This window comes from Onychomys torridus, chromosome 18 (genome assembly GCF_903995425.1).
Source record: "Onychomys torridus chromosome 18, mOncTor1.1, whole genome shotgun sequence".
Taxonomy (NCBI): Eukaryota; Metazoa; Chordata; class Mammalia; order Rodentia; family Cricetidae; genus Onychomys; species Onychomys torridus.
This window is the reverse complement of record NC_050460.1, coordinates 15,658,908-15,674,150: the sequence shown is the minus strand read 5'-3', so window position 1 is coordinate 15,674,150 and position 15,243 is coordinate 15,658,908. Positions and strand designations below refer to the sequence as shown.

Below are 15,243 nucleotides of genomic sequence, written 5' to 3'. Positions count from 1 at the left end.
TTTAAGGATCTGAGCTTATTTGTAAAATTACTTTGTTTGATTCTTAGAAATTTCCTTTAATAGTTCTTGGAGCACACAGCAACTGCTGATTAATTCTATTTTCTTTTACCTAAAAATATTAGATTTTCTTCTACTACTTCTTAAAAGATGTTAGTTTGTTTGCTTTTGTCTTTTGAAAATTTGTGTTATTAGAAAATGTCTGGATAAATCTAGAAATGATTCTTTTAAGCTTTGGTTTCTATAACTAAAGGAAATCATTTATTTTTTCTATGAGATTTTTCATTCTGCAAGATAAAATGAGGCCGCAACACAAATGATGGACACAATATAAAGGCCAGGAGACAGAAGGATGTTCTCACATAGTTGGAAATTTCCCTGCTTTATGTAGAGGGCATAACTTTTATTCTAAGATGGAAGTTATAGATGTCTATTATTCATTTGCACACCTCTTAATCCTAATTATAGAAGTTTCTCCGTGAGGTGAATAGTTAGCATAGAAACACTCAACTGTGTAGGGTAAGTGTCTGGGAAGTGTTCAGCAAAAAATGATACATCAATATCACCCCATCTTAGGGTTTCTATTGCTGTGAAGAGACACCATGACCACAGAAACTCTTACATTTTTGGTTGTGAGCCTAGCTTTTAACAGCTGAGGCATCTCTCCAGCCCAGCACAGCAACTCTTAAAAAGGAAAACATTTAATTGTGGTGACTTTCTTACAGTTCAGAGGTTCAGTCAATTATCATCATGGTGGGACATGGTGGCATGCAGGCAGACATGGTGCTGCAGAAGTAGCTGAGAGTTCGACATCTTTCAAGCAGCAAGAAGTGAACTATCTCACTAGATGTGGCTTGAGAATACATGAGGCCTCAAAACTTGCCTTCACAAGTAACACACTTCCTCCAACAAGACCATACCTACTCTAAAAAGACCATATCTCCTATTAGTGTCACTCCCTTGGGGGTTATTTTCTTTCAAACCACCACAAACCCCCAATTACCCCATTACTCAGGGACCATGGCAGAGAAATGAGTAGAAAGACTATAAGGGCCAGAGGTTGGGCAATGCAAGTCCAAAACTGTCTTTAAGGCATGACAAGACTATGACATTCAATAACTCCTGGCAGCTGTGGTTGCGTACAGAAGACCTACACAAGATCAAGCCAGTCACTATTCCAGTGTGAGCCTCTGCTCCTTGGCTGAGCAGCCATTGACAAACGATGGCTTCTTGGGAAGAGAGAGTCTCTGTTCTTTAGTGGCATGCCTGGTAGGTTGAGCACCTTCCAGTGTATGGACGCTTACCCAAAAGTATATGAGTAGTACTAATTTGACTTATTGGGTCCAAAACACACAATGTATTTCATAAATATTGTACATATTTATGATATTATCAAAGATTTAATACAATATTATCTATTATTTTAAAGAAAAGGAAGTCACCTTGCACTTGCATACAATAAATGGTCAGAGAAGACCTGGCAAAACGTGTTCTAACCTTATATAATCAGCATAGTATGATTCATGGAATCATCCATTCATTATTTTGGTATTTTCAGATCGTAAATCAGAAGTTTACAATTTCTAGTCAGTAGAAAAAACCACTTTTCATAAGCTCTGTGTCTATATGTTCTTGCTAAAGTTGAGTTTGCCCACTAGGGGGAAAAATGTCAATATTTGGTGGTATTTATTGGAGGGATTTTCTGGTACTTAGTGAATAGTTACCAAATGCACAGGACAGGAACATACAAGAAAGGAATGTCTGGCTCAAGGTAACATGAGGTTGAAGTTGGGGTAACTAGGGAGTGTTAGAGGGAGGAAAGAGAAGATGAAATAATATAGCTATATTGTAATATAGAAATAAAAGAAATAATTAAAAGAAAACTAACCTGTATGAGAGTGTAGATGAAGTGGAATCTCAGGTATATATTATGGGTGCTGCAGAATGATTATAATGATGAAAACAAGTTAGGGCAGTCTCTTCTGGTTATTAGACATTTCAATGCTTTCCCCCCCGATGATATCTAGCTTGAAAGCTTTAAGATTATAATTCAGAAGGAAAGGTACTTGGGAGAGAGAGGCAGGAGGGTTGTCAAGTTGACACCATCTTGGGCTATATAATGCATTCCAGCCCATCCTGAGTTTCATATTCAAACTCTGTCTCCAAAAAATAAAATAAACTGGATGTGGTTTCTCAGGCCTATAACCTAAACTACTCAGGAAACTGAGGCAGGAAGATCACAAGTTATAAGCCTGACTGGACAATTTAATAAGACTATGCCAAAAATAAAATCTATGCTAGATGTATAGCTAGTGGTAGAATACTGGCCTAGTAGGCTTAGGGCTATAGGTTCAAGCATCATTATAGCAAAACAATACACAATAAAATGACAACATTCAAAATATCTTAGTGTCTTCAGTGAGATTGTGTAATTGTTAGTTTTCATCAAAGAGGTAGGAAATCTAATGGTTATAAAAAATAAAGTGGGGAAATATAGTATGGCTAAGATTAAAATACAGAAAAGGTATTTTGTGGAAAACAAGAAAGGACCCAACCTGAATATGTACATTTTCTTTGTAGGTGTTCTTCAACTTCTAAATGTAGAAATTCAGAACTTGGGGTCACCATTGTATTCATCCATTGAATTCACTGGTGTGTCAGCTGAATCCTGGGTAATATCTTCTACTATACATCAAAGCTGTGGCGTGGGCATCCATGCATCTGCCAGTCATGGGATGGTTTTAAATGACAATGTAGTGTTTGGCACAAGTGGCCATGGCATTGATCTGGAGGGTCACAACTATTCTCTCACTAATAACCTGGTCATCCTGACAATGCAGTCAGCAAGGTCATCTCCTTGGGTGGCAGGAATCAAAGTGAATTATGCGAAGGATATCATTCTACGTGGCAATGTGGTGGCAGGGTCAGAAAGACTTGGCTTTCACATATGTGGCCATAGGTGCTATTCTGAAGCACTTTGGTCTGACAATGTGGTCCACTCAAGCCTTCATGGCCTTCACCTCTATAAGAAACATGAACCCAACAACTGTACTGGTGTCTCTGGATTTCTGGCTTTTAAGAACTTTGACTATGGTGCCATGGTGCAGACGGAGAATAGTGTGGACCTGCATAATATCACTCTGGTAGACAATACTATTGGTCTTTTGGCAGTTGTGTATGTGTCTTTGGCTCCAGCAGACTCCATCAGAGCTGTGCAGATTGTACTTAGGAATTCAATCATTGTGGCCACTAGTTCCTCTTTTGACTGCATTCAAGATAGAATGACACCACAGTCAGCCAACTGGACATCAACAGATAGAGCACCTTCTAGTCCCAGAGGAGGCCGGATTGGTATTCTGTGGCCAGTTTTCACCTCAGAACCAAATCAATGGCCAAAGGAGCCATGGCATAAAGTGAGAAGTGGCCATCCAGTTTCAGGACTCACGAAGCTTCAAGGTAGGATTCTGGAGTTTATCTTAAAAATGTGGCCTCACACACCCAAGCACACAACTTTCAGGAACATTCCAACATCATAGGGCAAGAAAGTCCAGCGTGGCCTGGTGCTTGCTTGTCTAGCTGACATCCTAATGTTGAGGAATCATGACTATGTATTCAAGACAGAGAGTGATTCCTTACAGAAAGTACTACTTTCTATTTGCTGGAGAGACTTCACTGTAACTATTTAACTCAAAGGTAACTGTGGGATAGAATTTGCTTTTCCTATTATACTTTAAAGTAACTGAGACACAAAAACTGTCCATCAGCCAGGTTCGCTTTAGAGTTTGGTGCTGTAAAGATGGCTAGGTTTAAAGTCAGCATTTGAAAACTTGGGCAGTGCATCTTGTACCAGATAGTTTTGATAATTTTGTACTTATTACCCATCTATTTGAGTGTTATATAAAATTAGATAACTTTTCATCAAGGTTTTAGTTTAACTTTTCCTAAGACTGTAATATATGTCTTTTAAGGTATTGTTTTTTATTATTTTATGTGTATGAGTGCTTGCCTGTATATGTATGCATGCATGTATGTATGTATGTATGTATGTATGTATGTATGTATATATATATATGTGTGTGTGTGTGTATATATATATATAGATATAGATATATGTATGTGTGTGTGTGTGTGTGTGTGTGTGTGTGTGTGTGTGTGCAGCATATACATGAAGTATCCACAAAGGCTAAAAGAGGGCGTTAGATTCCCAGAACTGGTGTTAAAGAAGATTGTGATCCTTCATGTGGCTGCTAGGAATCAGACCTGTGTCCTTTGGAAGAATAGTCAGTGCTCTAATCACCAATTTTCTAGCTTGGAATTGCTGTCTTTTCTCTCTTCCTTTCTTCCTTCCTTCCTTCTTTCCTTCCTTCCTTCCTTCCTTCCTTCCTTTTTTTCTTTCTTTTTTTTTTTTTTTACATACAATGTCCATGTATGACCCAGATATTTTGTAACTGAGAATCATGTATACTTCCTGGGGTAATTCTGGTTAGATTAAATTGGTTCCGATATTATACATTATGAAAAGAATATTTAGTGTGCAATCTGTTTGTGTTTGGTGGTCACATGATATAATCTTGGGATGTATTGTTTAAAATTGCAGATGTCACATTTTCTAGTTTTGTGAAGAGTTGCTATAGTGGTGACCTGGATGTCAGCATCCTGCCTAATGAGTATAGCACTGGAATCATGTACCCAATAACAGCAGAGAGAACAAGGATGCTGAGGATGAAGGACAAAAACAAGTTCTACTTCCCTCCATCACAGCTCAGGTACCCCTTTTAGTTTTGACAATATACTATATTTATGAAGCAGTTTTCAACTCTTTAAATCCCTAAAACATTAAAAATTATAACACCATCACACAAATTGAAGTAAATCTCTGTAGAAAAGGTTGGTGCCTTGATTTAGATGTCCCAACATTTTACCCATGCCATATTCTTGCCCTTTCATATATGATTTTAAGAATTTTCCTCATGACTGTTAGGGTGTTTGACCATCGATCGCCAGACTAGGTCAAATCAGGCTTTCTCTCGACTATTGCCAGTAGTCTACAGTGGATGCATCATTGTGGATTTCTGGGGACCTCTCTAGCACTTTGCTTCTTCCTGATCTCATGTGGTCTTCATTTATCATGGTCTGTTATCCCTTGTTCTCCCTTTCTGTTCTTGATCCAGCTGGGATCTCCTGCTCCTTGCCCTTCATTACTTCCACTGTCGTCCAGGTTGTTCATGTAGATTGTGCTGGAACTCTCATCCAATAACTGATGGAAGTGGATGCAGAGATCTCAGCCAGGCCCCATGTGGAGCTCCAGTAGTCCAATTGTCGAGAAAGAGGAGGGACTGTAAGAGTGTGAATTGTTGAGTCCAAGATTGGACAAGCACAGGGACAAATAGCCAAACTAATGGAAACACATGAATTATGAATGAAAAGCTGTGGAGCCCTGATCAGGCCCTCTGGATAAATGAGATAATTGAATAGCTTGAACTGTTTGGGAGGCACCCAGGCAGTGGGACCAGACCTGTCCTTAGTGCATGAGCTGGCTGTTTGGAACCTTGGGCTTACACAGGGACACTTTGTTCAGCCTAGAAGGAGGGGACTGCACCTGCCTGTACTGAATCTACCAGGTTGAATTGAATCCCCAGGGGAGTCTTGGCCCTGGAGGAGATGGGAATGGAGGGAAGGGGCTGGGGGGAAGGTGAGGGTAGGGGCAGGAGGGGGGAGGACAGGGGGACCCATGGCTGATGTGTAAAATTAAAACACAAACATAATAAATAAAAAAGGAGAATAATTAAAAAAAAGAATTCAGGGAAGATTTGGGGATTTAGCTCAGTGGTAGAGTGCTTGCCTAGCAAGCACAAGGCCCTGGGTTCCATCCTCAGCTCAAAAAGAAAAAAACAAAAACAACAACAACAACAAAAAGAAAAAACAACAACAAAAAAAGAATTTTCCTCACAAACAAGCAGATACTGGTTACTGATTTTTCCTCTTTTGAGCCATTTTTTAAAGAAGGGTCAGAAGTGATTTTGTGACAGTTTTATTGTTATTTTTATTGTTTTATTTCTTAGAGATATTTTCAAAATAGGTGGATTCAAATCAACTTTATTCTTTCCTCTATCATGGAGCACAGAGTTCACACTTTCAAATGGGGATCAAGGAGCCATTGAGCTGGATAATGGTACCCATTGCTGGGTTTCCTAAGCTAAACAATGAAGCATAGACCAGGTGTGACTACTGCTCTTGGACACATGATCTGAGAGTTTTATTCATGGATCTGAAAAAAAAATGGGTTATGCTTTCTCACACTGAAAAAAAAAAAAAACTGCATTACGGAGAAAAGGAATAGTCTAAACAAACAACCCTACATGGAAAGTTCATGTGTTTCACCTAACACTGATTCCTTTTTAATGCCCATTCCTGAGCTATTGTAGGTAGCTCAGTACAGTTAGGCACACAATTTGTACTGTGTTATTATTTGTCTTACCAGCAGGATGAAAGCTACACCCCCATTTGTGCCTACACCAAAAACTAGATGATTTATAATGACCAAAGATTTATTTCTTACAGTTTTGGGGTCAGTCTGGGAGTACCATAATCAAAGTGCTTCATGACTGGTATCAGGTGAGGGCTACTGTACAGATCATCCATATGAGGTGAAGAATATTAGGCTTAGATGGCAGGACTGGAAGATGGGTCCTTGGAAGATGGATGGAAGTCATCCCTTGACTTGCTACAACATCAGCACTGTCAATGCGCTTTCCTTTCCTGCCTATCCTGAGATGAGAGAGTTGCTTTTTCCCTTTCTCCACAGGAAAGATTTAGAAGGAACCGTTTGCCTTGAATCTGACTGGGAAAGTCCAAGAAAATACCTCTTCACAGATCTGGATGGGAGAACCCTGGGTCTGCCTCCACCAGTCTCTGTGTTTCCAAAGATAGAGGCAGAATGGACTGGATCATTTTTCAACACAGGTGGGTTATGTCCGACCATGATGCCTATGGCAAAGACAGCAGGCATGTAACAGAGCTTGTGGCTCTGTTGTCCCATGAAAACAAAAATATATTGGAAAGGAACCAAAGTCTAGGGCTGGAGTCTATACTGATGTGCAACCAAATCACATGTATGGCAGGGTACTTAGTCATTAAGAGATATTGTGACATCACCACTGTGACCTCTGTGGATGCCTGTGTCTATATCAAATGTACATATTATCATCACTCAGCTCTGAGCGCAATGTGGAGAATAATCCTTGTGCACACCTTAGCCTTGTGAAAAATTCATGCCACCATGAAATATCCCAGCCACCTATGAATCCATCTGTTTCTCTCCTTCCTCATACAACCAAAGCACCATTACATATTGATTTTGTAGCTGGGTCCTGGAGACAATTCTGTTTCTACCACCAGGGACATGATTTCCCATTTGAACTAAATTTGCACATTTTGCAGGAAAACCTGAAGAATTTTTCCCACTTTCCCTCTGCTTCATTCTTTTTAGATTCGTTTTCTAGTCTCCCTTCCCTTTGTTTACTATCAATTACATTTATTCATTTATAATTTCTTACATTTATATAATACATTCTAATTCCTCTCACCCCCCCACTCTTTTACTTCCTTCCCACCCCCAATATCTCCTTCTTCTTCATCATTTTAAGTTCTAAAGGTATGACTCACCCAGGCCAAAGTGCTCAGACAATTTTCCTTATTCCAAGAGGACCAAGATCAAATTTTCACTTAATGCTACCTATCAGTTATGATTTCTATTACTAACTCAGACCTGACCTTGAAATGTGGTTAAAAAAATACCCTACTGGTTCGATTAATGTGTATAGGTACCTCAGATCTACATGCCCACTATTAAATTCCAATCCCGACCCCAAGATGATGACTATGACTTGTCTTTTTCCTTCATCAATTGAGTAAAAACATAGGACATATTCCTTGTTCTTCTTCCTAACCCAAGCACTCACATTTCCCATCTTCCCTATCTGCAGCCTCTGTAATGTAGACATCGTCATCACTCACCTGGAGGCAGAGTACTCTCTCTAATGATGTTATGTTTTCTCTCATTTCTGCATTCTGCACTCTACTCACATAGTGGTTACAGCAATCATTTAAGTTTTCCAATGGCTTTTCATCCACTCAGAAGGACATACAAACCATAAACTTACTAGACTTGTGTTTGTGGATCAGGGATACTTTCTTCCACCTCTTGTGACCCCACCCCCACTCCACCCCATGCCCTACTTACCTTAAATATCATAATCTTACTTTACCTTTAACACAGGGCACTTGCACAGACTATTTCCTTTGCCTGGATATCTTATTAGTAGCTCTGTTAGGGATATACTTAGTATCCCTAATTGTCTTTAGGGAAGCCATTCCTGATCCCTCAACTAACAGTCATATGTGGGAGCTAGTGCTGTCTTTGTTAGAGTGCTTGCTTCCGATGCAAGAATCCCTGATCTCTGTCCCTAGGCCAAGTGTGGACCACATAAACTGTGTATGTTGGTGCATACCAGTAAGCAAAATCTCCAAGATCATCCTCAGAGTGCATTCAAGACTAGTTTGAGATAAGCAAGCCCTTGTCTCAAAGACAAACAAACAAACAAAACAATATGTTATTATTTTCTAAAGCCAATGCACTAGCTTTATTGTTTGAGGTCCACCACCTGGCATTATACTATAAATGTCCTAACTTAGTTGTTCATTTGCCATTTGACCCTTTATAACACAGACTCAGTGAGAGCTGGGATTCTGGTCTGCTCATTGATGTATATTTGGGAGGATGCTCAACAGACTTGACTAGCTCTATTAGTATGCATTATAGGTTCTTATAAAGAATATTAATGAGTCATCCTAAACTGTTCAAGAGCAGCAAGTTATTGATTTAAATATATTTATTTATTTATACACACACACATATATACAATTCAAAGATTTTGCTTGTTTGGTTTTTTTTGTAATTTCTGTAGAGATGGGATTTTGTTTTGTATCCAGGCAAGCCTGGATTTTGCTGTGTAGTTCAAGATGGCTTCATTCTTTCTATGTAACTCATACTTGCCTTAAGCCTCCAATCCTCCTGTCTCTATTTCCTGTGTCCTAGTATAGGCATAAATCATCACAAAAACTTGGGTATATTCTTATTTGTTTATAACTTTTTCCATCTGAGCTTTTGGTGAAGTTTAACATTTGGCATTTGGAATCATATCTACACATGATTGTTTAAGTTATTATAAAATTTCATATTTGAAAATATATTTTATACTCATCTTACATTTTTCCAGATGGTAAGGTCATAGCATTGCAATTGAGTGACAGTATGGGGTCTTCAGTACAGGTTTTAAAGTCATATATATGCTGAGTGAATATAAAGGCTAAGGAAATATTCATTTTGATATATTGTTCACATATGTCAATCAAATGCTTCATGTTTAAATACTAAGAACATTCTTTTGATGAGCTTTTAGAAGATTGCTTACCATGTGGTATAATACATTATTCATGTATAAATATGTTCTTGCTACTGATTACATATAAAAGCTGAGAAAGTATTCACTTTGATATATTGTTTACAGAATATAACCAGTTAATACACTTTATTCATAGTGGAATGAAATCCATAGTGTGTGTGTGTGTGTGTGTGTGTGTAAGAGAAAAGTGAGAATTGATAGTAAAGATAAAAAATAAAAGTATAGTAAAAAGTATAGTGTGATCCTTGGTGTCAATTGTCACCTTGATAAGATCTAGTGTCATCTGAAGACAGGCCTTTGAGGATGCCTGTGAGGGATTATCTTGATTACATTAATTGATGTGGGGACATGTCTTACCTGTGAATGGGACCCTTCCTTGGGCAGAGTATCTGGGAGCAATATAAAGTGGAAAAACACATTGAGCAGGTGAACAGTAGCAGGCATTCACCTCTCTCTGCTTCTTGACTGTTGACACATCATGACCAGCTGCTTCAAGGTCCTCCTTCCTTGACTTCCATGCCAGGAAGGACTGTGTCTCAAACTGTAGTCTAAAGTAAACCTCTGTCCCTTAGTTTGCGTCTAACAAGGGGTCTTACCACAGCAAGTAGAAAAACAACTAAGGCAGATATGTAGATATATTCCATCTATGCCTAGATTCACTCAATGTTTTCTATAGTAAGATTTTCTATTGATTTTAAAAAACTTATATTACCACCACAGATATTTATATCATGGTAAAACCATCCTTATACTTTAAAAAAGGTCTATGGGTAATTGTGTACCTTACAGACTTGAATTTTGGCCAGGCTCACATTTATTTTTTAATTAAGAAGATGGGTGATGGTCCACAGTACTAGATACAAATAGAAATTCATCCTAGTAGAAAAGATAAAGGCTCAATCATAGTGCCTAATTTGGGTTGACTTAGAAATACATCCAAGACAATGCTTAGACCCAAACAGCCTAAGCAGCAAATTGCCAAAAAATACCAGTTGTGAAGTGAGATTAGAAGAAATAACAACAGTAAAGGTGGGCTGTCAAGCTGTCACCACAGTGGAATTTGGAGCAGGACTCTAATGGGACTCTTGGAAACCATAAACCCAAACGATCACAACAAGGTCTGAGGAACTAATGTAAATATGTTATATCCTTGCTCACCCTTGAACTGAAATATGACTCAAGGAAGATAACTCTCCAGGCTGTTGGTTTTCCCTGTATGTGTTCTTTCACATGGTCAGAAAATATTTCTCAGATTGATGTCATAGGTCTTGTCAATAGTTCCTTTTGATAGGAGAAGATGATTGTAAATGGCATATGTTATGTCATTGTGAACAATCCTACCAATAGACACTACTATGTCAATCAAATGCTTCATGTTTAAATTATAAGAACATTCTTTTGATGAGCTGCTAAGAGATTGCTTACTATGTGGTGTAATACATTATTCAGGACTAAATATCTTCTTGCTACTGGTGACTGTGCTGTTCTGTTTGCTTCTCCTCAGCCCATTGCCCTGTGTGATACACAATTCAATGGTATATAATAAGCATTACACACCACTTGCTATCAGAATGTGAAAGCAAGTCTGTGTGAATGGCCAAGAGGATATGCAGATGAATAAGACTGACTGACTCCTTGTGCTCAAAAACTGCCTAAAATGCTCCATGAAGTTGTTATTGGTGCCAAGATTCTCACAGTGGAATCTCCTGTCTACTTCTTTAAAAATACAGAGTCCATTTGCAAGGAAGGCAACACATTCTAAATGCTGTCTTGATTTCAAATATATTCTTCTACAGTGCAAGACATTTGTATTTTAAAAATTATCATTCTTAAAACTACTTTCTAATTCCTGTCACCAAGCTAGTAGACAAGAGAAGCACAGCTTTATTCATAAGAGACTGACATTCATATGTCCCTCTGTAAGACCATAAAGGTGACACAGATAAATTAAAACCACTAGAACCAAGTCTCATATTTATTCCCAGTGTCACCATGCTTGACACACCCTCATGTCTTTTCTCCATTTTATTAGCAAATCTCTCCAAGTCATTTTGAGTCCATTGCCCCTAAGGTTTATTTTTAATATGCAAAATAACAGATCTTGTTTGCATATATTAGTCACACACACACACACACACACACACACACACACACACACACACACACACACACAAAAGACCCTCCTCACTCAATCATATGTCTATAGTTAGTTCCCTGAATATGGTCAAGCACTTTCACACCAGGAGCTAAACCCACCCGTGTGGATCATCGAGTAGGAACACTGTGCCGGTGGGCTTCACTATCTTCACAGTGCAGGGTGTGCAGCCAGGGGAAAAGTGAGCTGTTAATTTTGTTTTATACTTATCTATAAGTTTTCATTTGCTGCCAACTTTGAAAATTACATGGCAATAAGAGCAAGGCTAATCCTAAGCAGGGGATTCTCTGAGAACTATTTACACTTTATTTTAGGAAGGATTTCTGTGGTTATGGAGACATCTAATGATTCCCAAAATCCAAAATAATTCAATAAAACAAAATCTTGAAATGAATATCCCACTTAGGTAGGATGAAAACACCAGGCCTTTTCATTTGGACTTCTTATTAATTTCCTGTCTATCTCTAGCTAATAATGAACAATATCACATCACAAACTGGTTTACATACATAGCTAGACCAGTGTTGTAATGAGAGGACTGAAGACTTCAGAGCTCTAGGTTGGTGACAGTTTATAATTCCTCAGCTGAATGAACTAGGAGGGAAGTAAAGTGGAAGCTAGCATTATGTGAAAACCTTTTGCATGTGAATTATAGTATCCGGTGTTTCCCTTTATTTAGTAAATATGTTTTGCCAATACAGTGTCTAATAGCATTTTATTAAAGGATAGGTATTATAGTGTATAGTGAAGAAGAAAATAACCATGGTTTCATTAAAGTTATATTGCAACAAAGGCATATAATAGCAATGAAAAGAGAAGGGAAGAAAATAAAGTAGCATTTTGGTTTACAGAGGGAATTTCAAATATGAGTTAGTTTATTTTCTCTTTCTCTATATATATGTGTGTGTGTGTGTGTGTGTGTGTGTGTGTGTGTGTGTGTGTGTGTGTATGCATGCATGCACATGTACGTGTATGTGTGTGTTTGTGCATGCATGCACATGTACATGTGTGTATGTGTATAAGAAATTCATATTTTAAATAAAGTAATATTGCAAATAAGACTCCAAGAAGCAGAGGAAGGAAATTCATAAGGAGGATCACCAGCCAGCACAGGGGCTCTGATAAATGAATTTCCTCAACACATATGAGGGGGTGGGAGGAGCAGAGACCTGTGTATAGTTTTAATTTTTCATTAATAATCAAAAATTAGTCTTTGAGTCTAGGTGTGGTAGCTCAATCCTGAAATATTAGGATTTGAGTGGTTAATGCAGCAGAATTACCCTGAGTTCAAGTCTAGCCAGACTACGCAGTGAGACCATGACTCTCCATGCCAAATACAAGACATCAACGTATTTGTCTGGACACAGATCAGAAAGACAAAAGAATATTAAAATGATACGGAAGTGTTTACAGATAAAGTCTTTGACTAAAATAAATTTTTAGACCTTTAATATGTATCATCTTATTGTATTGAGTTAATTGTATTGAAATGAATTGAATGACCCTTACAATGCCATCTTCATAATATATTGCTGGGTGAAATTAGGTTTGTTATTATTTATTCTACACTGAATCATTATATGTAAAGCTCATTTCATGATCAGCCTTTCCCACACTCTCTTTGACACTATTCCCAGCAAATCACTGTGGTCTGACCAAGACTTCTGACTAAATCTACCTTCAGGGAAAAGGTTGGTCCCCTATTCTTTACTGGGAGTAGCTAAGAAACATTTTTCAAATTTTGTTACTTCTGGGAGACTTCCCAAGAATGAAAGTTATAAACCATTCCGGGGACCTTAAAAGTGACTTGCCTTGAATCAAAAATAAAATATGAGGTTGATAAAAAAGAAAATAAAGTTGGCATTTGACTGTCAGTTCCCAGAATGATGAAGTGTTTTCTAAGTGAGTGATGGGAGAACCACAGATGCTGTTTGTTCCCTGCTTCCTGGGCAGAGCGTGGCCAGCACTTCCCCTCTTCGTGGCTGGATCTTGAAATGTGTCTTTCTTTCAGCTTTCCAGGCTTCTTGTTCTTCCCATTTGTTCCGAGAGTGACAGCAAGACGGTATTATAAAATGAAAGAATGGAGAGGGAGGGAGGAAATGAGAGGAGAGAATGGAGAGGAGAAACGGTTGTTAGAAAATTTGTCTGCCAATATCTGTGCTTGCTGAGGTCTTTTTCTTCTAGCTAGAGGGGGAAATGCCATTCTCTTTTCCCAAGCAATTATAGGCCCCAAAGATTGAAACTTGGTATATAGCTCTTTAATCTCAGCAGATATTTATGGTTAAACATTAGACTTTTAGGATTCCAGATGTCAGGGTATTAAAATATAAAGGCACAGTGGAGTCTCAGAAAATATTAGGCTGTGGGGATATGTGGCTGCAAGGGACTTTTATCCCAAGCAGAGGAAGATAGGCTTTCAGTGGTACTTTCTGACACCCAAAGAGCAACTTTGATCCACCTCATTTTCTCACTTTCCTTGGTCTCCAGGCAGTACAGCATAACACTATTTGATTGTGTTCTGGAGTGGTCCAGGAGTTGCAGTGATTTTCATGTGTGATTTCTACAGGATGATATGCAAAGGAAGTAGTACACTGAGGATGATTTCTTTACCTTTCCACAATCTAGACATTGATTGTTTCTCTCTTCAAATCTTCCATTCGTGACTATGACTACCACTGTCTCTGGCGCCCTGCTGAGACCATTAGATTAATTATTTCATTTGGTGACATGAACATGATCTGTCCTATGAGATCTATACTCTTACTGCCTCCATTTTATAGGCACAGAAACTGAAATGAAGATATTGGGTCATTGTCCAAGTCATGTAGCTAATTAACAAAAGATTCAGGACCACGCAGTGTTCTTAAGTTGAACCTATATTGTTGCAGTACTGAGAATTTTTGTCCTATCCTACCGCTTGTTCTTCTATGCAGTCTATCTTAATCTTCCTGTCTTCTCACAGACAGAGCTCAAAATAAAGCAAACTGAAACAATGGTTATTCTAGCAACTATCCACTCAACCCAGTAAGAATCATAGTAACAATCTGCTCGGTGCACCCCTTAGCAGCATTCTGTATTTGTGATAGGTTATAAACACCTCCCTTATATTTTCGGTTGTGAGCCTAGCCTTTAACAGCTGAGCCACCACAGAGATGACTGGCCACACTAGTGGAAGCCCATGAACTGTGGACTGGTGGCTGTGGAGCCCCCATGGGATTGGACTAGGCCCTCTGGATATGGAAGATGGTTGTTTGGCTCAAACTGTTTGGGGATCACCCAGGCAGGGGAATCAGTATCTGTTGCTGGTGCATGGGCAGGCTTCTGGAAATTTGGTGCCTGTGTTGTGATGCCTTGTGCAGCCTTGGTGCAGTGGGGAGGGGCTTGGACCTGCCTAGGCCCAGTGTGCTGGGCTCTGCTGACTCCCCATGGGAGACCTTGATTTGGGAGATGTGGGGATGTGGGATGGCTTGGGAGGGAGGGCTGGGGGATGAGAGGAGGGAGGAGAGGGGATGTGTGGGTAGTGTGTGGAGTGAGTAGAAAATTTCTTATTAAAGAAAAATGAAAAAATTAAAATACTAATGAAAAAGAAAAAATAAAAAAACACCCCCCAAAAAACAAAAACAAAAA

At 38.7% G+C, this 15,243-nt stretch overlaps 1 protein-coding gene across 1 annotated transcript in view; it reads left to right on the top strand.

Moving 5' to 3' along the window:
- Window positions 1-15,243, top strand: part of Pkhd1 (PKHD1 ciliary IPT domain containing fibrocystin/polyductin) — a 458,933-nt gene that overhangs the window by 335,686 nt on the left and 108,004 nt on the right. Inside the window, exons 57-59 of the mRNA XM_036168402.1 lie at window positions 2,578-3,453; window positions 4,595-4,763; window positions 6,803-6,960. Coding sequence (XP_036024295.1) covers window positions 2,578-3,453; window positions 4,595-4,763; window positions 6,803-6,960 — 1,203 coding nt within the window. The remainder of the gene's footprint in view (window positions 1-2,577; window positions 3,454-4,594; window positions 4,764-6,802; window positions 6,961-15,243) is intronic.